The following is a 23,593-nucleotide window of genomic DNA, read 5'->3' on the forward strand; positions in this document are numbered from 1 at the left end:
GCATAACAGTATGCCTGCAATTTTATACATGCTGCTTTATAGCACAAAAATTCATGAGTAACAATGCTACACGAATGCTGAAGCATTTTTTAAGGAATTATATACATGCCTGAAATATTTCATATTTTATTACATCATTATGTGACTGGAGCATGATTTTTTAGATAGTTCCTACTTTATAAAGTCCTTTCACTCAAGTGATACAAAGCAATAGTTTCTAGAAGATGAATGTCGCATACATCACTGTGAATTACAATTTGCCCTATTTTGCTAATACAGAACATAGTCCTTCCTGTTAACATGCTTGCCACCAAACTGAAAAAATAAAGACCATAAAAATTTATGATTTGCTAAATCCTCCTGAATGGGTCTGATAAGTGTAAAATGGATAGGCCAAATAATTTTTTTAATTGCTGAAATAAAATTTTGTTTCTGAGTTGAGAGGCTTTCTAATATAGTGCTATCTAATAAAATATTCTGAAATAATGACAATATTCTTTATCTACACTATCCAATACAGAAGCCATTAGCTACATGTGACTACTGACAACCTGAAATGTGACTAGTGTGACCAAGGAACTGAAAAATTAATTTTATTAAAATCTAATTTAAATATTTAAAGTATTAAAAACAAAATTCTAATGAGAAAGATGTAGATGTTCAAAAGTTGGCCTAGGCAAGGCATAGTAGCTCATGCCTGTAATCCCAGCAGGACTGCTTTGAGGCCAGGAGTTTGAGACCAGCCTGGGCAACACAGCAAGACCCCATCACTATTAGTAAAGTTTATTAAAATAAGAAACAGCTGGCCTATACTTTGCTGTTGAAAACATAGTGCCATTGAGCTAAATCTGAGTGACTGACTTAGAGAGCCAAAATAAATCCTGAAAATTGGTAGTTATCACAAATGATGACTTATATTTCAAATGTCACCAGACACTAGCGAGTTTACATAAGCTACAGAACTTAAACAATTTTAAAAAACTAAAAACTCAATTTTTTGCTTTGAACTGACCAAAAAAGGTTAAATATAAAGTTATCTGTACCTTCCACATGAATAAGCAAATCAAAGAAGAAAATCATTAACATGTTCAGTATCAATTTTTAAAAGGCTTTAGCACAATCTACAAAAACACTTGAGTAAAGGACTGTGAAGTTTCTACAGTTTTGGGGACCTGGATCATATTATTCTAGATCAATTTCTCTCTTCAATTCAAAAATTTACATTCGGCCAGGTGCAGTGGCTCACACCTATAATCCCAGCACTTTGGGAGGCCGAGGTGGGTGGATCACCTGAGGTCAGGAGTTCAAGACCAGCCTAGCCAACACGGGGAAACCCTGTCTCTACTAAAAATACAAAAATTAGCCAGGCATGGTGGCGGGCATCTGTAATCCTAGCTACTTGGGAGGCTGAGGCAGGGAGAAATGCTTGAATCCAGGAGGTGGAGGTTGCACTGAACCGAGACCGTACCACTGCACTCCAGCCTGGGTGACAGAGCGAGACTCTGTCTCAAAAAAAAAAAAAGAAAGAAAAAGTACATTCATGGCCAGTTGTGGTGGCTCACACCAGTAATCCCAGCACTTTGGGAGGCTAAGGTGGGAGGATGGCTTGAGCCCAGGAGTTCAAGAGCAGCCTGGACAACATACTGAGATCCCATCTCTGAAAAAAATTTTAAGCATTAGCCAGGCAAGGTAGCACACAACTGTGGTGCCAGCTACTTTGGAGGCAACGGTGAGAGGATCACTTGAGCCAAAGAGATCAAGTCTGCCATGAGCCATGATCACGCCATTGCACTCCCGCCTGGGTGACAGAACAAGACCCTGTCTCAAAAAAAAAAGAAAAAAGGAGAAAGAAAGTACATTAATGAAACCCAGACCTGCCCTTTACCTTTACCCCCCAACCTTATCAACATAAGTAAGAAGTAAGGGATAGAATTTCTCATGTCTCTTATGTTCTACTATAAACCAATGTTATGCAAACACTTTGCAAATTCTGCCCATCTGGTATATGGCATAATACAGCTTTTCATTGATTCATTTTCAGAATGGACTCAAATTTATCATTATCTATTGGGAATATAAGGAATGAATTATGGGTTACCATAAAAATGGAATTATCAAGCAGACACTGAAGTTGTTTTAAAAGAATACAGAGTTGAAAAAAGTTCAAAATATACTGTTAAGTGAAAAGACTACATAAAAAGCAATACCATCTCATGTATGGCATGCTTATCAAAAAAGCATAAAGCACATACGCCAAAATTTATGAGTGACTATATCTGGGTGATAGCGGTATGGTAGGGTATTTATTCTAGAGATATGAACACCTATATTCACAGAAAAACCTGCACGCAAATGTTAACACCAGCTTTATTTTTAATAACCAAAACCTGGAAACAACTAAACTCGATAAGTGAATGGTAAACTGTGGTACATCGATGCTATGCAACACTACTATAAAACAAACAGTAACAAATTACTGATATATGCAACAACCTGGATGACTCTCAAGAGCATTATGTTGAGTGAAAAAACAGTCAAGTCCAAAAGGTCACATCCTGTAGGATTCCATTGATACAACATTCTCAAAACTGACAAAGTTCTAGAGATAAACAACAGATCGGGGGTATTCAGGGGTTAGGAATGGTGGAAGGAAGACAAGAGGTGTGCCTATAGCAGATAGCACCAGAGATACCTTTGTTATCCCAGCTTAGTTCTGTATCTTGATTGCTTTGGTGGTTACACAAATCTACACGTGCTATAAAACAGGAGTCCCCAACTCCCAGGCCATGGACCTGTTAGGAACCTGGCTGCATAGCAGGAGGTGAGCAACCAATGAGCAAGCAAAGCTTCATTTGTATTTACACACTCTCCCCACTGCTCGCATTAATGCCTGAGCTCCGCCTCCTGTTGGGTCACTGTCAGCATTAAAATCTCATAGGAGCTCAAACCCTATTGTGAACTGCACATGCAAGGTATCTAGGTTGCCTGCTCCTTAATGAGAACCTAATGCCTGATGATGATCTGTCACTGTCTCCCATCACCCCCATATGGGACGGTCTAGTTGCAGGAAAACAAGCTCAGGGCTCCTACTGATTCTACATTATGGCGAGTTGTATAATTACTTCATTATATATTATAATAACAGAAATAAAGTGCACAATACATGTAATGCTCTTGAATCATCCTGAAACCATCTCCACCCCCACCCCATTCGTGGAAAAACTGTCTTCCAGGAAACTGGTCCCTGGTGCCAAAAACAGTTAGGGGTTCTTGCATAAAGTACTCAACATGGGATACACTGTAGCAATGTGAAATTCTTGATTTTTGACATTGCAGTACGTTTATATAAAATGTAACAACTGGGAGAAATTGGATGAAGGATGCAGGGGGTCTTCTCTGTACCATTTTTGCCACCTTCCATAAATCTATATAATTTTAAAATAAAAAAGGATAGATTTTGTCCTTTTCCCCTTCCTGCTCTTGCCTATCCTCTTATCCTCCAGGAACCAGTCAGTTCTAAAGCCATAAGCTGGGGCCAAGCAAGATGTCAGATACCAGAAAGAAGGAAGAGAGCTTCTACATGGGAGGAGGCCCAATATAAGATGTCAAAGCCCAAGAAGGGTGAGGTGGTTCTCCATATAGAAGGGCAGCTCAGCATGAGGTGTTGGAGCCCAAGCAGCATAAGGAAGGGTCTAGATTGTGGGAAAAGAGCAGCCTGGAGCATGATGTCAAAAGCTAAGTAGGATGAAGAAGGTATCAAAGAGTGGGTGTGGACCAGTGCAGTGTATCTAAGTAAGAGTGCCCTAAGGAAGGGGTCCACTTGGAGCTAAGGTCTAGTTCAAGTTGTCAAAGCACATGCAGGAGGAGAAAGGTATCCACACAGGGCAGGGGTAGCAAGTACTCCTGTGAGGTTTAGAAGCCTAGGAGCATCTGCATCGGGCATTAGGGTAATAAGTAAATATGCTGAGATAACAAGCCAGGTTTCTCACTGTCTAATGTACTCTATTGGACTGTAATGGGAGGTATCATTAGGAACTTACGGTTTTCAATATTGATAGGTATGGAAATTATTATAGAAAGGAATATGTGCATTATATACGAATGTATATAATTACATACATACATACATTCTCTAGCTCTGTCCATTGAGAGGCCTGGGAGCAGGTATACCCCAACTGCAAGGAGCAGCATGTTCAGCACCCAGACCCTGGTTTCTAAATACCATTCTCCACTAAAATGAACTAGGGGGTCCATGGAGAAATGGCTGACTCCAGAACTGAAGCAGAAAACGGACAAGATAAGCCTAGAACATAATGTGCCAAAAAGCAAAGAAGTACTCAACGACTGACAAGGTATGTCCAAGAACATAAAACCCAGCTTGAAAAGGCTTCTTTTAGCCAAATCTTAAACAAACTGAATATGAAAATAATCACAGTAATATATTTTAACCCAGCAAATTTTTAAAAACCCTAATTCCATACTGATGCACATAAAGTGTGATAAGGAATAACTTTATAGTAGCAAAGCCTGGAAGGTGTCAATTGATCAAAGTGAACCATCATCTGAATGACAGCAAATAAAACTCAGGTGCTGCCTGTCAGAATGCAATGGGAAGAAAACACAGCACTATTTCTACAATATTCCTGCCAAAGATGCTTAACTTAAATATCATAAGGAGGAAAAAAAATCAGGTAAGGCCTGAGGGACATTCTCCTAAACAAATGTAAAATATAAATTCCAAAAGTGATGAATTAACCCAGACTAACAAAAACTGAAGAACACGACAATTAAATGTAACATGTAATTTTGAACTGAGTCTTTTGGCTAACAAACTTTAACTGCTGGACTTTAGCAGTTCTCTCCCAGTAACTAACAGAACATGTAGATCACTGAGTACATAAAAGAATTAAAGAATACAATTAGTGAACAGGCATTGTGGCTCACACTTGTAATCCCAGTACTTTGGGAGGTGAAAGCAGGAGGATTGCTTGAACCCAGGAGTGTGAGACTAGCCTGGGCAACATAGTGAGACTCTGTCTCTACAAAAAAAATTTAAAAATTAGCCTGGCATGGTGGTGTGTGCCCACAGACCAGATAGCTGAGGAGACTGAGTTGTGAGGATTACTTGAGCTCAGGAGGTGAAGGCTACATACACCAGCATGGGCAAATAAATAAATAAATAAAAGAAAAACAAAAAGAAAAGAAAAAAGAAAAAGTGAATATAACTAAACGACTTGACCTAACTGACATTTAGAAACTAACCCGACCAACAATAGCCAGAATACACATTCTTTTCAAGGACACACAGAACGCTCACCAAATAGATCATATGCCAAGCACTAAAACAAGTCTCAATACATTTAAAAGGGCAGAAATCATACAGCATATATTTTCTAACCACACTCATTAGATATCAGTGATGAAAAGGTATCTGGAAAATTTTTAAATATTCAGAAATTAAGCAAAACACTTCTAATTAACTCACGAATCAAAAAGAAATAAAGGAAGTTTAAAAGTATGTTTAACTGAATTAAAATGATAAAAATACATCAAAAGCCATGCTGAGAAAAGTTTAGAGCTTCACATGTTTAGGTCAAAAATGAATATCTAAAATCAGTCACCAAACTTTCTACTTTAAAAAGTTAAGATGAGAAGAGCAAATGAAAACCAAAGTAGTAGAAGGAAATAATAAAAAGTAAAAATGAACAAAAGTTAAAGTGAATAGTGAAAATCGATAAAACCGAAATGTCATTATTTGAAGAGACAACGAAAACTAATAAATCTCTACCCAGTCTAATCAAGAAAAAGAAAAATTATTGTACCAATAGCAGGAATGAGAAAAAAAGAAATCACCATTGATCCTTAAAACAACAAAAGAAAATATTAATAGAACTTTGGTCAATTAAACAATTAAGAAATAGACAAATTCCTTTAAAAATACAATTTACTGAAACTTATTCAAGAAAAAAAAAATGTTTAGTATGAATAGCCTACTTATGTTTTTAAAATAAAATTTGTAATTTAAAACCTTCCCACAGGTTGAGGTGGGAGGCCACTTGAGCCCGGGAGCTCAAAACAAGTCTGGACAACATAGTGAGACCCTGTCTCTATAAAAAAAAAATTTTTTTAATTAGCCTGGTGTGATGACATGTGCCTGTAGTCCCAATTGTTTGGGAAGCTGAGGTGGGAGGATCATTTAAGCCCAAGAGGTTGAGGTTACAGTGAGCTGTGACTGTGCCCCTGCACTCTGCACTCCAGCCTGGGCAACAGAGCAAGACCTTGTCTCCAAAGAACAACAAAAAAACCTTTCCCACAAAGAAAACTCAACTCTAGATTAGCTTTACTGGTAAAGTCTATCAAATATGTATGATAGAAATATCAATCTTACACAAACTCTTTCAGAAAATAGAGAAGGAAATACGTCCTAACCCATTTAAAATGAGGCCAATATACCTAAAAATGACATAGCTATTACAAAAAAAAAAAAAAAAGAAAACCATGGACTAACATCTCTCATAAACATACAAATGTTTAAATTAGTAAACTGAATTCAACAAGAAAAAAGGATGACACATCATGACCACATGTGATTTATCTCAGAAACGCAAGAGCTGTTTAATATTTGAAAATCAGCACAATTCACTACATTAAGAGAATGAGAGGATATTCATATGATCATTTCAATCAATGCAGAAGAAATACTTGAAGTTAAATATCCATTCACGTTTTTTAGACAAAGTCTCAGAAAACTAGAAAGAACACTTCAACGTAATAAAAGTAATCTATGAAAAACCTATACCTAATGCCGTTTTTGAAACAGGGTCTCACTCTGTAACCCAGGCTGGAGTACAATGGTGTGATCTTGGCTCACTGCAACCTCCACCTCCTGGACTCAGGTGATCCTCCCAATTCAGCCTCCCAAGTAGCTGAAACTACAGGTGCACACCACCATGCCCAGATAATTTTTCTTTTTTTTTTGGCAGAGATGGGGTTTCCCCATGTTGCACAGGCTGGTCTTCAACTCCTTAGCTCAAGCAATCCGTTCCCTGCCTTGGCACCTTAAAGTGCTGAGATTAGAGGCATGAGTCACTGCACCCAGCCTCTAACATAATTCTTAATGATGAAAGAGTAAATGCAGTCCCCTTAAGATCTGGAACAAAGCAAAGATGTCTACTTGCATCGCTTCTATTCATCATTGTTATGTAGGCCCCAGACAGTGCAATAAGAAAAAGAAATAAAAGAGATACAGATTGGAAAGAAAGTAAAACATATGGACAATACGATAGTGAAGAAACCTAAGGAATCTACAACATAACTACTATAACTAATCAGTAAAGATAACAAAGTCACAGAACACATAGTCAATATAAAAAGAATCAACTGCATTTCTATATTCTAGAAAGTAACAATTAGAATTTGACATTTTAAAACATACCATTCACAACAGCATCCAACCAAAACCATGAAATACTTAAGGATAAAATTAACAAAATATGCCCAATAACTTTACACTGAAAACTACAGAACAATGCTGAAATAAAGAAAACCTCAATAAAAGTAAAGGTGTACAACGTTCATGGACTGGGAGCCATTATTGTTTAGATGTTGGTTTGTATCAAGTCAATAGACAGAATCAATGCAACCTCAATCAGAACCAGTTGGCTTTAAAAAAACAAAAAAACAAACAAACAAAAAACAAAAAAACAAACAAACAAAAAACAAAAAAACAAAAAAAAAACCCCTAAAGGGTGGATTCTATATTTTATATGAAAATGCAAAGGTCCTAACATAGTCACTACAGCATTACAAAAGAACAACAAAAATGGAGGACTTACACAACTTGATTTCAATATTTACTATAAAAGATACAGTAATCAAAACAGTATGATACTGATTTAAAGACAGACACTAGGTCCATCAATGAAAACCCAAGAGAACTAAGACTTACACGAACATGTACCAAGAGAAATGAAAAAAAGACTTGTACAACAATTTTCCTAACCGCTTTATTCATAATCATTGAAAGAGACAACACAAATAACCACAAAAAGGAAAATGAATAAATAAATTTTAACATATTAATTAAAATGACTGAACATTAATCAATAGGGAAAAAGAATGAACTGTTGATACATTCAACCAACATGGATGAATCTCAAAACATGTTGTGCAAAAGCAGTCAGACACAAGAGTTACATATAACTCCATTTACATGAGGTTCTCAAGGGACAACGACAATTTATGAAGAAAAAATATGAGAACAATTGTTGTGGAGGGAATTGACTGGCAAGAATTACAAAAAAACTCCTCAGGATGACGAAAACATTTGGTGTCTTGATGGATTATGGATTATACAAGTTTATGCAGTTGTCAAAACTCTAAACTACAAACTCAGAATCTGAGCATTTCACTTTAAACTTTTCCTCAATTAAAAACAGAATGCATATTTTCACTCAAAAACAATCTGCCTACTATAACCCAGGTATTGAAAACACAAAATTTAAAGGCACGATACAGAAAAAAATATCTTAAAATATAATGACAAGACAGTCCTGCAAGCAAGGAAATGCAAAGTTATTGTAGTTACCATAAAGAAAATCACAAGAAAGAGAAATCTTTTAAGGTGAAACGTGAACAACAGGAAATTGCCAAATAAATAATATTATAGGCATATACGACATTAACAAAAGTAACAGAAAAAAAACCATAGTGGACCTAGGCAACTAAATTAATTTCATATGCTTAAAGCATAAAATGGTGGGGAAAGGGGCTGAACTACAGTTTTAAAAAAAAAGTTGGATAAGGGACAGGAGTATGATGGCTATTTCCGCCCATGCAAATAAGTACATTTTAGCTGTTTAGTAATGAGGAACCACTAGAGAAGTTTCAGTAAGGGAATGACATGTATACATCTCATTTGGAAAGATGACAGTAGAAACTATCTGAAAGATACACTGGAGAAGGCTCAGGCTACTGTCAGTCCAATAAAAACGTCAGTCTATTGCAATCTATAGACTACCTCATCCAACAAAAACAGAATGCGCACTCTTTAAAAGCTCACACATAACATTTCACCAAGGTGGACAACATTCTGGGCCACAAAACACAATCTAATAAACTTAACAGAATAGCAATCACACGGCGTCTGCTCTAAGACCACAAGAGAATTAAACTAGAACTAAATAACAGAATGGTAGCTAGAAAATATTTCAAAATACCTGGATATTAAACGACACACTTCTAAACAATAATGGCGCAAAGAAGTTTGTTTTTTGTTGTTTTGTTTTGTTTTTTAAGACAGAGTTTCGCTCTGTCACCCAGGCTGGAGTGCAGTGGCACAATCTTGGCTTACTGCAACCTCTGCCTCCAGAGTTCAAGTGATTCTCATGCCTCAGTCTCCCACATAGCTGGGATTACAAGTGCATGCCACATGCCCGGCTAATTTTTGTATTTTTAGTAGAGATGGGGGTTTTGTTGTGTTGCCCAGGCTGGTCTCAAACTCCTGAGCTCAAGTGATCCACCCACTTTAGCCTCCCAAAGTACCAAGATTATAGGCGTGAGCCACCACACCCAGTCCAAAGAAGGAATCTTAACAGACATTTTAGAATATATTGAACTAAACGAAAATAAAAACAACTATCAACATGTGTGCAATGTATCTAAAGCAGTGCTTAAAGGAAAATTTATAGTATGAATGTATATATTAGAAACAAAAAATCTAAAATGAATACACTTCCACTTTAGGAAAGTAAAACAAGAAGAGCAAAGTAAATCCAAAACAAGCAGAAAAAAATAATAAAAATGAGAGTAGAAATAAATGAAACTGAAAATAAGAAATAGAGTAAAAAAAAAAAAAAATCAAGAAAACCAAAAGCCGTTTCTTTGAAAATATCAGTAAAATGAGCAAGCCTCTACCACTGGGCAGGGGGAAATGCAGAGTTATTCGAATATGAGTTTCAGTTTCAGTTTTGCAAGATGAAAAAGTTCTAGAGATCTGTTGTACAACAATGTCAATATAGTTTACGCTACTAAAATGGACACTTAAAAATTGTTGCTCTCTCCTCTGCTCGCATTCTCACTCTGCCATGCCCTGCTCTGAAGAGACACCCATCATTACCCCCGGCAAACAGGCCTGGTTTGCAGAGGAGGGCAGCATGCAGCTCCGTTTTGCCTCACTCTCTGAGCAGGCCACAACCCTGACTCCGGGATCCACACAGCCCAAAGGCTATGACCTCGACGGTGCCTACGATGATACAATACCACCTACGGAGAAAGCTACAGTGAAAATGGGCATTCAGATAGCTCTTCCTTCTGGGTTTTATAGAAGAGTGGCTCCATGGTCTGGCTTGGCTGCAAAACACTTTATCGATGTAGGAACTGGTGTCATAGACGAAGATTACTGAGGAAATGTTGGTGCTGTACTGTTTAATTTTGGCAAAGAAAAGTTTAAAGTCAGAAAAAGTGATCGCATTGCACAGCTCATTTGTGAATGAATTTTTAATCCAGAAATAGAAGAAGTTCAAGCTTTGGATGATGCTAACAGGCATTCAGAAGACTCAGGTTCTACCAGAAAGAATTAAAATTTATGCTAAGAATAGAAAATGAGAACTCATACTTTTTTCTTAAAGAGTTTTTGCTTAAAGCATTTTGGTAAAACTTCTGTAATCTTAATAGCTTTACCTTCTAAAAATACTGCATTTTCTTAAGATCAAGGAAAAGAGTACCTCTGCTTAGATCACAGAGAAACTTTGTTTTTCTGCTGATAGTTGTATGTAAATCTTCTTTGTCCTGATATAAGGCAAACAGTGTCTTTTTAAAATCAAATGTACATCAATTACAGACCCAAAAAAACCCTATATAATTTAACTCAGTTAAATGATACTTCACCAAAAAAAAAAAAGGAATTAAGACAGTAATTTTTTTAAAATTACTGTCTTAAAACAAACAAAAAAGAGAAAACACAAATTACTAATATCAGAAATGAAAGAGAGGACATCACTATAAACCCCTGGACATTAAAAGGATAATAAAAGAATACTATGAACTTTGTTCCCACAAATTTGACAACTTTATCAAAATGGACCAATTCCTTGAAAGACACAATCTGTCAAAACTCACACAAGAAGAATTACATAATCTGAAGAGACCTACATTTATAGGAGAAATCGAATCAACAATAACCTTCCAAAACAGAAAGCACCAGACCCAAAGCAGTTCACTGGTGAATTCTACCAAACATTTAAGGAAGAAATTATATTAATTCTCTACAATCTCTTCCAGAAGACATAAGCAGAGGGAATACTTGCTAATTTATTCTATGAGATCAGTATTACCCTAATACCAAAAACAGACAAAGACATCAGGAAAACTATAGACTAATATTTATCAAGAACACAAATGTAAAAATCCTCAAAATATTATCAAATCAAATCCAACCACACTTAAAAAGAACTATATACCACAAACAAGCAGGATTTATTCCAGGTAAGAAAGTTGCTTCCACATAAAAAAATCAATTAATGTAATCCATCACATCAACAGGCTAAAGAGGAAAAAGTTATTGCAATGGGCTAGGTAAAGCTGGTGAACGTCTATATCAGAGCACAACTACAAGTAGTTATCCATTCATTCACACCATGTGCCAACACCTGGACTACAGTGAAAAGTAAGACAAAACTCCTGTCCTTACAGTCTACAATCTATCAGAGAAACATCGTACAAGTAAATCACAAGTCCCTGTCACAGGGACTCAACCTAGAGTTAAGAAGAAGAAGTCAACTTATATCTACAGGTTATAAAACAGGTATGAGGTATGACTGACGGTATTATCTCAAGCAGGATATATTAAAGTCTTAAATTAAAAAAAAAGTACATGTTAGATGAACTGAAAGGAACCCAGGTTTGATATCATAGAAAGAAGAGACAAGAATTTACATGACGGTTGTGGTTTCACTGATTACTGGGTAAAAATAAAGGTAGAAGAAGGAAAAAGATATGGGCGCTTATGAAACATCTTAATGTCTGGGGTAGACAGGAAAAAGTAAAGGGCTGATATACTTTAAAAAGATAAACAGATCAAGCAAGTGGAGAACACAAAGAGAACAGAGAATAAGAGCATATTAGAAAAATTTAAGAAGGCAGGAATTACAGAATTCGAAGGAAAAACCCTTGAATGTGTGATCTTTTTCTAGTTATGTTGAAGATTCAAATGTTTTACTCTTTAAGGACATGCCTAGAAGTTAAATAAAGTATCTTTCAAAATTAAGCATTTAAAATTTAATACCCAAGTAATCCTGATACAGAAATACTGTTATCCTGAAAGAAATAAGCTTCTAAAATAATATAATACAAGAACTTAATTTTGCCTTTCAAATATGATTTATGTCAATATTTTAGTATATCTATTCAAGAACACTATTTATCCCTGAAACACTTCCTGAAATTTCTTCGATGACTTGCAGTATTACTTAACAAGAAATTATGTTTCTAAGTTTAGTATCCTATAAAGGAATTACTTACAGGAACATTAAGTGCATATTGTAGTCCTTGAGGAAGTCTTTCATGTGTTTCCATCTGCTCCTCATCATTTTTCACTGTCTCCTCGTGGACCATGAGTTCATCATGTGATATCATATCCTGTTGTCTCATTTCACTTTCTTGTAACACTTCATCTGCAGCAAGGATCTCCTGGTGAGGCATACTTCGATCTTGAAGTACTGAATCCTGTAGCTCTCCAGACACAGTAGACTGGCCAGACACTCCACCCATTACAACCATTGTCCTGGAAGACTGCATTTCGTCTATGCCGCCACATTTAAGAAACAATCCTTCCAGTTTGTCGTCAATGTTCATGCTTAAGTATAACTGCCTAGAAAGACCAAGTTTGGCAACCAAACATAGTAAATTAGTTTCATATGACTACTTCATTTTTTTTAATTTTCAAATTAAGAATTTGAACAGTCAAATACAAAGATTTTATGCATGTACTTTGGAACTGCCTCCAATTTTAAAATTATAATACCAAGATCGGTTTCCAAAGGCTGGTAAAATAAAACACAAATTTTCATTTTGATATAAAGGCATAAAATCCTAACTACTTTATTATTGAAAAATAAGCCTGACATAAAAGCAAATTAGGGAAAAGTATTTGTAACATCAATCAAGGGATCCGTACTCTTTAATATATTAATAATATATTGAAATGTGTTAAAAATAAAAATATAGATGAATTCAATAAGGAATAAACTGACAGAGAACATCATGAAGCAAATCATTTTTAAAAATTTAGAAATAGTCATTAAACATAAAAAAAGAGTCTCAGTAGTAATCCAAGAAATTACCATTAAACAGCACTATCATATTTCAACTACCAAACTGATACTGACTCTTAAAAAATACATCCAATGTTGAAGTATTAAAAAAAGACACTCATCTACTGATAATAAAAGTATGTATTATATCAACTACTTTCAAAAGTCATTTGGTAGTATGTATCAAAAGTTATAAAAATGTACATATTCTTTGAACAAGGAATTCTACATTTTGGAATTTATCTTGATGAAATAAAAAATGTACACAAAGGTATACACAGAAAACCACTACAGCAGTCATTACCATAATGAAAATGTTAAGTATATTTCAGTTTAGTCACTTCTTTCCCAAATTAATCACATAAGTAATGACCAACTTTGATCACAGTTTTCAGCAGTCAAATACCAAAGCTAAATCCCAACACACTACTGAAATCAAAATACTCTTTCCTTTACTAAGGTTATTGTTAACGAAGAAACCTTTACTGAAATGAACAGCTCAAAACAACCTCATAAACAGCAAAATGTACAAATGTATAATTCAAAACTTGCTAATCTTTGTTCCCTGGTACGAGGTGTTATCAGCCTAGAATATATACAGTATATCTGTACAAAACACCTTATTTCACTTTTCAAAATCTTTAAGGCAGCAAAGTTAAAATCTAAAGGTCAAAGATTGCTGGGTATGGTAGCTCATGCCTGTAATTCCAACAATCTAGGAGGCCAAGGTAGGCGTATCACATGAGCCCAGGAGTGTGAGACCAGCCAGGGCAACAAGGCAAAACCCCATCTCTACAAAATAAAAATACAATAATTAGCTGGGCATGGTGGCACGCACCTGTGGTCCCAGCTACTTGGGAGACTGAGGCAGGAGGATGGCTTGAGCCCAGGAGGTCGGGGCTGCAGTGAGCTGTGATTGTACTACTGCACTCTGCCTGGGTGACAGAACAAGACCCTGTCTCAAAAATAAATAAATAAAAATAAACGTCAAAGATGTTACATACATCACCAAATATCTGCTCTCTTCAAAAATTTCATTTATCACATTTCTTAGAAAATAAACTAAAACTAAATGAAACACTCCCTTAAGGCTAAAATTTGATTATTCTGACCATTTATTTGGAAATCCTTAAAAATCAATTGGTGAAAAGTATTTGTAACATCAGCCAAAAATTCCATATCCTTAATATATTAAAATACCTTAAAAATAAGAAGAGATGAATTCAATAAAGAATAAACTGACAGGAACACTACCAGACAAATCACTAAAGAAAACTTAGAAACAATCATTAAATATATAAAATAACTATGTTTTTATGTTTTAAATACATAAAACATTGGCCGGGCACAGTGGCTCACGCCTGTAATCCCAACACTTTGGGAGGCCGAGGCGGGCAGATCACGAGGTCAGGAGATCAAGACCATCCTGGCCAACATGGTGAAACCGTGTCTCCACTAAAAATACAAAAAATGTAGCTAGGCATGGTGGCGGGTGCCTGTAGTCCCAGCTACTCAGGAGGCTGAGGGAGAAGAATCATTTGAACCCAGGAGGTGAAGGTTGCAGTGAGCCGAGATCGAACCACTTCACACCAGCCCAGGCGAGAGCAAGACTCCATCTCAAAAAAAAAAAAAAAAAAAAAAAAAATTGGGGGCAGTGCATATATACATAAGTATATATATTTATGGGGTACATGAGATATTTTGATATAAGCATGCAATGTGAAATAAGCAAATCATGGAGAATGGGGTATCCATCCCCTCAAGAATTTACCCTTTGAGTTACAAACAACCCAATTACATTCTTTATTTTTAAATGTACAATCAAGTTGTTATTGACTACAGTAATCCTATTGTGCTATCAAATAGTAGGTCTTATTCTTTTTTCTTTTTTTTTTTTTTTGCCCATTAACCATCCCCACCTTCCCCTTCTCAGCCTCTAGCAACTATCCTTTAACTCTATGTCCATGAGTTCAATTGTTTTGATTTTTAGATACCACAAATAAGTGAGAACATGCATTTGTTTTTCTGTGCCTAGCTTATTTCATTTAACATAGTGATCTCCAGTTTCACTCATGTTGTTGCAAATGACTGGATCTCATTCTTTTTTATGGCTGAATACTACTCCACTGTGTACATGTACATTTTGTTTATCCACTCATCTGTTCATACACACTCAGGTGGCTTCCAATTCTTAGCTATTGTAAACAGTGCTGCAACAAACACAGGAGTGCAAATATCTTAATACACTGATTTCCTTTTGGGGGGGTATATGCCCAGCAGTGGGACTGCTAGATCGTATGGTAGCTCAATTTTTAGTTCTTTGAGGAACCACCAAACTTTTCTCCATAGTGGCTGTACTAATTTACATTCCCACCAACAGCATAGAAGGGTTCCCTTTTCTCCACATCCTCACCGGCACTGGTAATTGCCTGTCTTTTGGATATAAGCAATTTTAACTAGAGATGACATCTCATTGTAGTTTTGATCTCCATTTCTCTGATGATCAATGATGTTGAGCACCTTTTCATGCTCATATGCCTGTCTGCCATTTGCATGTCTTTTGAGAAACGTCTACTGAAATCTTTTGTCCATTTTTTGATTGAATTATTAGATTTTTTTTCCTATAGAATTGTTTGAGCTCCTTATATATTCTGGTTATTAATCCCTTGTCAGATGGGTAGTTTGCAAATATTTTCCCCCATTCTGTGGGTTGTCTCTTCACTTTGTTGACTATATCTTTTCCTGTGCAGAAGATTTTTAGCTTGATGTGATTTTTTTTTTTTTTTACCTAATTGTATGCTTAGCATCAAGCCAAAACAATAAGTATTGAGGAAGCAGTAGTATTCTAGGGACAGATAATATTTTGGAAAAAAGGCATAAAGTGCTAGAGTGAGAGACTTGGAACAGGAAGAGAGCACACCTTGATACAGAAGTAGTAAAGTGGAAATACTCCAAATGAAAAACAAATGACCTCTTTAAAAATCTTCCTGAAAACCGACCACATGCAAAGAAAAATAAATCTCTCTTCCTTTTTACATAAGTTCCTTATTCCTATGGCCCCAAATTAAGGCATATATTGGGAGTTAAACTGTCTGGCCTGGAAACTGTTTTTGAAATACTCTGAAATTTCCCCAAAATACCAGAAAGTACTAAGATATCAAAACAAACTCCAATATCAATGGATACAAGGTTTTAAATAAGACAAAGCTTTAAACTGAGCTTTGGAAATATCTATCAAAATGAAAACTGTATGTACTCTTGATTCAGCAATCTCACTGCTAGAGATATATAGTATACAACCTTATGGGTTTATTCATAGACACTCATCAAAGAAGAAAGTACAAGGATGTTTGCTACAACCCTTCAATGGGAAAAGACTGGAAACATATTTAAGCATCCATAGACAGGGGACTTGTTACATTAATTATGACTCAACCATACAATGGAACCCGTGCAGCCATTAAAAGGAATGATGTTAGCTTAATGTGCTGGTTCTCCAAGATATATTAAGTGAAAAAAATCAAGGACAACTATGTAGATAGTAAGATCCTTTCTACACACACACACACACACACACACACACACACAGAGAGAGAGAAAAACATATATACACACGCACACACACACATATATATATATATTTTCCTGGTAAGAAACTTAACTGGAATTTGGAAAATGAAATAAGAAAGGATCTTCATGAAGAAGACTAATTTTGACTTTTTATTATTCCTTTTTCATGTACCAACATCTTTTCTTTCTTTAAGGTTACAGCAAGCTAACAGGGTATGAGTAACAGAATTGACTCTAGGTCTTGTTTTTCTTCTTTATTTTAAAACAAAGACTTAGTGTTATTTTAAGACATGTTTCAAAGACAAAGTGAGTCATACCTCTATCATATACCTCAACCTGTCTCTGGCCAGGAAATTTTACCAGGTCCATGGAAAAAGGGAACAGGACAAAGCTACACTTATTAATTAAAAAAAGATAAAGTAGAAAAAACACACTTGTATTGTCCTTGCACCTCCCTTCTCTGCCATTACGGTTTTAACCTTTCCCACTGAAACTCTTCAGTGGTCTCAGTCAAAGCTCTCATGTGCCTCACTGCATATTCAAAAATCCAAATACAACAAAAGGTTCCAAGCTCAAAAGCTAACACATGTCATATCCCTCCCCTAATTTCATTATTTTTAGGGAGGATCAGCTAAGTGTAAAGAAAGAAAACTGAGGTAGTCAAGCCACACTAATATGTGAATAATTAACTGTCTCTTCCTGTTAACTCCTCAAAAAGCCAACTGCTTTCTAATCCAAATGTGTGTATAATTAATGGAAAGTCAGGGGTTAGGGATACGACACAGAAGAGGAAAGAAAGAATGCTTCCTTTAAATCTTATTACTCACATGGAAGACTGATTTGGAAGGGGAAAAAAACTAAACAATTAATTTCAGCTTCAAGGAACCCCTGTCCAACTGAAGAGAAAAGAAAATACGTGGAGTAATAAGCCACGCTGAGCTCCTTGTGAAGACCCTTTATCTCGTAGAGACCTTAGGCAGCTGACACCACAGAGTACAAAATGGCAGCACTGTTAAGAACCAAGACAGGCTGGACAATGATGTCCGAGGGCTAATTCAGCTAAGAATGAGAGGCAATCCTTCCTCTGCACTTCAAGTTACCCACAGCAGAGAATGGTGAAAACTACAACAGAGCAGGAAAGAGAAAGGAAGGAGACCAACTAAGGCCAATTTCTCCTAAATCTCCCTTTCACAGATTACTTCAAATTCTGCATTCTTTCCCTGCTTCCATGATTTATTCTTCCCTCATCACCATCCCTCTGCGAGAGAAACCGGCTACAGGGGTATTTAGGGGGCCACAACACAACTTCCAATTCCATTGAATTTCCCCTCCCCGCTCCCACTCCCAACCCCACACACACCTAACATCCTTCCTATTGACACGTTTAGTTCAGCTGTGTAAAAGTCTAACTGTAGTGACTTAGGTAACCGTCTAGTCATTTAAGCCTAGTGACAGAGGGGTACTTAAAAAGAATGTAAATTATCTGCCATTACTTTTCTCCTGTCTACCAGAAGAAATAGTTGACTCTTCTTGTGGTCATCTTCGAATTTAATGTCTCTAATCAATTACGTGTAAGTAATTAAAAACTAAGCTTTACAGATTTATATTAAGTTGAAACAGAGCAAACAGTTTTGGGTCAGGGCTTTTAATAAGGAATTAAATACACAGGCTTTTAACACAAATGTTTTTTTGACAATTATTTCCAAAACTTGGGGAACTGTCTGGGCTTGTCTTCAGAGGACAAAGTTAACAGACGCATTACAAATGGACAAGTTGGGTACTATTACTCATTTTTAATCAAATATACAAGGCTCTTAAAAATGCTTCCTTGTTCTACAAGGGCCAATTAAAAATCAGGGAAAAAAAATGCTTGCTGAGGTTTTCTTAATGGGAGTTTTATACAATTAATGGGGTCTTTCCAAATTAGTATGTTTACGTCTGTATTCTAAAATTCAGAAATTATGAAAACCTGGAGAGGAAAGACAACTAATGTGTGCTGAAATGTAAGACACTGTGCTGGGCACCTTTAAATATATTGCCTTACTTAATACTTACAATAACCCTCAAGACAGTAACAGCATATCCTCATTTAACAGACAAACTGGGGCTTACCCAAGGATGCATAGCTAAGAAGTAAACTGGGATTGCAAACCAGACTTAGCTGACTCAATGCACTTTTTACCTTATCACACTATTTCCTGACTTTAAAAGGCCCTGGACACATTAGGAAGTAGTTGAACTCTTATTGCCCTCTCACCACCTGCTCTTAAGGCCTCTCTATCATCATTGCTTGGCTTGGCAAAGCAATCAAACTGTCCTTAGCTGACTACTCCATCTCATGGCTACCATGGGAGAACGTTCTGACACAGAATCCCCTTTTCTTCTGTGGGAGGACTCGACACTTTCCACATTTTCTGTTTTCCAATTTTTTTTTTTTTTTTTTTTGAGAGGGAGTCTCGCTCTGTCGCCCAGGCTGGAGTGCAGTGGTGCGATCTCAGCTTACTGCAAGCTCCGCCTCCCGGGTTCACGCCATTCTCCTGCCTCAGCCTCCCGAGCAGCTGGGACTACAGGTGCCCGCCACCATGCCCGGCTAATTTTTTGTATTTTTAGAGATGGGGTTTCACCGTGGTCTCGATCTCCTGACCTTGTGATCCACCCGCCTCAGCCTCCCAAAGTGCTGGGATTACAGGCGTGAGCCACCGTGCCCGGCCTTCTGTTTTCCAATTTCTATCTGTTACTCATATCTCAGTGAATTTCTCCTCAGCCATTCTTTCTTTTTCATGGGTTTAAATATATCTTCTTAAGCAACCTTCCTTCCTCTGTTTTCTCAAAGCCTTACCAGGAAAATCTCTCTACCTTCCCATTTCCAATTGGAAATTTAAAAATAATCCTAAATATGGCTAATAAATGTAAAACCAGTCAGTGCTAATGATACACCTGTATCAAAAAAAGAGGGCTGTACAATTTAAAATGAAAACACATTTGAGGGCTTGTGCTATATGCTCTAAAATTTTTTAAAGCACCAAGTTCCCTTTCAGAATGTATATGACCTTCCATGTGCCACTTATTACCTTTAATTAATCTGCATTTGAGCATGAAAGAAATAAATATTTCCCACTTAGAGATCCTCCATTTCTATGTATTGAGTTTGGTAGTAATATTATTTTCCATAAGCTTTTTTGAATAATATGGAACTTCAACTATGAGTCAAAGCAGGTTATAATAGGCAAGCTTCAGAACCTAATCATCGTCTTCTGTATAAAAAGAGTAATTTTCAACTTAAAATATTCTCACAAATTCAGTAACACCTCTTCCCCCGACTTTGTAACAGAACCTATTCATTCTAAAATGAAACTTCACTTGCAAGCCAAAAGAGAGGCACTCAAAGGAACCTGTTCTGAAAACAGGTAAAAGAAAAAAAGCTAGATTTCACAAATTACTTCTGATCCAAAGCACTTTGTTATTTGCAGGATGCCAGTTACATTCACTTGGATATTAACATTTCTAACCTATGTTTCTAACTGTGAGAAATTACACCTTAAAAATATCAGCATTAGAAATACAAGTATCAATGAGCCTCCAAATCATTTGGTGAGATGAAACCCATGATTAATACCAGAACCTTTAACAAATTTGCTATTTGTTATTCTGAAGAAGTTTTGCATTTGCTTTCATCCTTGAAAAGTACAGTTTTGATCTAAGCAGAAACTACTTCATCTCTTATTAAAAAAACAAAATCTATTTCTTGTCTAAGTACATTCAAAGACCTCTTCAGATATATTTCTGTATAACTACCATTTTGTATCTATAAAACATACCTTGTAAAGTATGTTAATTTTTAAAGTACTACTATTTCAAAATATCCTAACAGGAACATCATTTATACAATGGGACACAAAGGCTTCTCTGATCAGTGCTAACAACAATAAAGGATGTTTAAATAAATACCTGTTTCAATAGCTGCTTTACACACTAACAATAATCATTTTATATAATACGACTTCAAAAACCTAAAAAGTTAAAAAAAAAAACTATTTTTCACCACAGAAAAATAATTTATAAATATTTGAATAAGCCAAAGTTAATAGGCATTTCTATACCACACTGAAGCCCCTCTCAAATGAAACAGAATCTAGGCATATTCTGCATTCCAAATATTTATTATCTGTTCTGTAAAACAATGTAACAAGAAGATAGTAGTATTTAAAATACTAAAATATCAAATTTACAGAAATTCAAACAGTTTAAGAAACAGCTATAATTTATCTTAACAAGAAGAGGGGGAGGGAAAAGGTTTAAAAAAAAAAAAAAAAAAGTTCCCACAAAGCAGAATCCTACATTCTGTTGGATCTAGTTATTGCATCCATTACATTTTATGCCAATATCAACAATTCAAACATTAATATTCAAACTATTAAAGTTTCTGTATTCTTACATGATCAAAAGAAATATTTTAAAAATATTTTTAAAAACTTCTTAAAACAAAATGTCCCTGTATACTATGAACAAATGTTAAACACCTAATTTTTTTTCAATTAAATGAGATGGGACTGGGCACATACCACTATGCCTAGATTGCTAATGGTTATTTTTAATACATACTATACAGTAACCAAGACTCATTCTAGAACAACAACAAAAAAGTTAACTGTTTAAATCAACAGCACTTCTTTTTAATGGAAAATATATCGGACTCAAACCTTAATGTGACAGATACCTGGCTATCTCCCCAGAATCTGTTCTCTCCTTCTTATCCAGTAATAAAAATTAAGTGCAACATATGGCTGCCTAAATCAGAGTCACTTACTTCCCAGCCTCCTTTGCAGCTGGTTGTGACATGTGACAAAGTTAAAACCAAAGGGATCTGAGTGAAAGTGATATACACAAACTCCTCTTAAAGGTAAACAGAATGCCATTCTCTTTTTCTTCTTATCAGCAGACACAATGGTAACCATTCTCACCCACAATATAGAAACTGCACATAAGAGCAGAGCAAGACAAAGGAGCACTGGTATATAGTGATTCTGCAGCCTCCATATACTCTCAAGATAGTTTACACATACTTTTCAAGTAAATTCAAATATATTTCTACCTTTATAAGCCTCAGTCACAGTAGCCAAGCCTATATACTTAAGTGATTACTGAATTATCTATAAGACTGCTTCCTTATATTAGTGCAGGCATACACACAACATGTACAGATGTATAGAAACTGATATGTTTTTTCACATTTTAAAAATTATATAGCAAACACCATTAAACTTGACTAACATGCCTAACTTTCCTCAGTGTGAAAACAGTTTCTTTGAAAATTCTGGGAAATTTAATATGAGTGTATATGTGTTCAGGATAGAGGGTAAAAAATGCTATATCCTGTTGAGAAAAAGTGTTAAACCAAGAAAATAACTCTCAATTCAATTTCACTTAAGATTACACATTTTTGTGTGTGTTAGAGTCTAAAATGACACCATTATTCATCTCTTAAATTTGTTTCCTCAAGAAAAAAACTAGTTTCTTCCAAATATAAATACCAAAACTTTAAGAAACTATTATATAAATTCAGTATAAAATTCTAGCAGCTAAATACAATGACTTCATATTTGAAAAAACTTATTTATTCAAGATTATGAAATGCAAGTATTAAAATTACCTGAGACTAAGGTAAAAATGAAGACTTCAAGGAAGGGAATGCTGTAGAGTTGAAAAAGAAATCATGGTTGAGTTTCCACCTTTCATAGACTTCAGAAATCCTCAATACCACCTTAATCACTTATGCCATCCAATTCCTACAATAAACACACACACAACAAACATTATTAATGGTAGGAAAAAATACTATACAAATATAATATATGCAAATTGGTATGAATACTGAAGTGAAAATTTTTTCTAAATATAGTAAGTTATGACTCAATGATCAATGTACTGACTTGTTTTTATGTTTGAAATTGAAAAAATGCAATAGTAGTAAGTAGACGGTAAATAAGAAATAAACTTGGCCTTATAAAGAACAACTGCCGGCCAGTCACGGTGGCTCATGCCTGTAATCCCAGCACTTTGGGAGGCCGAGGCAGGGAGATCACAAGGTCAGGAGATCGAGACCATCCTGGCTAACACGATGAAATCCCATCTCTACTAAAAATACAAAAAATTAGCCGGGCGTGGTGGCGGGCATGTATAGTCCCAGCTACTCGGGAGGCTGAGGCAGGAGAATGGCATGAACCCGGGGAGCAGCGCTTGCAGTGAGCCGAGAATGCGCCACTGCACTCCAGCCTGGGCAACAAAGCGAGACTCTGTCTCAAAAAAAACAAAAAACAAAAAACAATTGCCTAGATGTGGAATCTACAGCCTCAAAGATACAGGATATTCAAGGAAATTCAGAGAATTACAGACCTAAAAGGTTAGAAAAAACAAAACTTAAGAAACTACTTACAAACACTAATCATATCTGCTTTGTTAAAGTCTATGAAGTGAAGAGAGAAGAAACACAATGGCAGGCCTTACAAACAAACAGAACTAATGGCATGCCAAAACTTAAAAGAAACTATTATATAAATTCAACATAAAATTCTAGTGGCCAAAAACAATAGAAGCAATTATGGTTATAAAATCAGATTAAATATTATCAGCAAGATTACCACCAACAGGAAAAAGCTGACAAAAAAGATAGATAAAAATATATGGAAAATTTTTAGCACATTCAAAACAAAAAC

General features: G+C 35.8%; 1 protein-coding gene and 1 pseudogene across 12 annotated transcripts in view; one reads left to right on the forward strand and one right to left on the reverse strand.

Moving 5' to 3' along the window:
• ZNF148 (zinc finger protein 148) overlaps nt 1–23,593 on the reverse strand; it is a 141,647-nt gene that overhangs the window by 67,356 nt on the left and 50,698 nt on the right. For 6 of the 12 annotated variants that reach the window (XM_025375827.1, XM_025375823.1, XM_025375830.1 and 3 more), the window contains 2 exons: nt 22,531–22,666; nt 12,520–12,868 (listed from right to left, as the gene is read on the reverse strand). In XM_025375827.1, coding sequence (XP_025231612.1) covers nt 12,520–12,852 — 333 coding nt within the window. In that variant the 5' untranslated portion in view covers nt 12,853–12,868; nt 22,531–22,666. Of the gene's footprint in view, nt 1–12,519; nt 12,869–14,148; nt 14,266–22,530; nt 22,667–23,593 lie in introns of all 12 variants that reach the window. The other 6 variants (XM_025375826.1, XM_025375820.1, XM_025375825.1 and 3 more) reach the window with 3 other exon arrangements.
• LOC112618606 lies at nt 10,155–10,403 on the forward strand (annotated as a pseudogene).

The sequence above is a fragment of the Theropithecus gelada genome, chromosome 2 (genome assembly GCF_003255815.1).
Source record: "Theropithecus gelada isolate Dixy chromosome 2, Tgel_1.0, whole genome shotgun sequence".
In the NCBI taxonomy this organism is placed as follows: domain Eukaryota; kingdom Metazoa; phylum Chordata; class Mammalia; order Primates; family Cercopithecidae; genus Theropithecus; species Theropithecus gelada.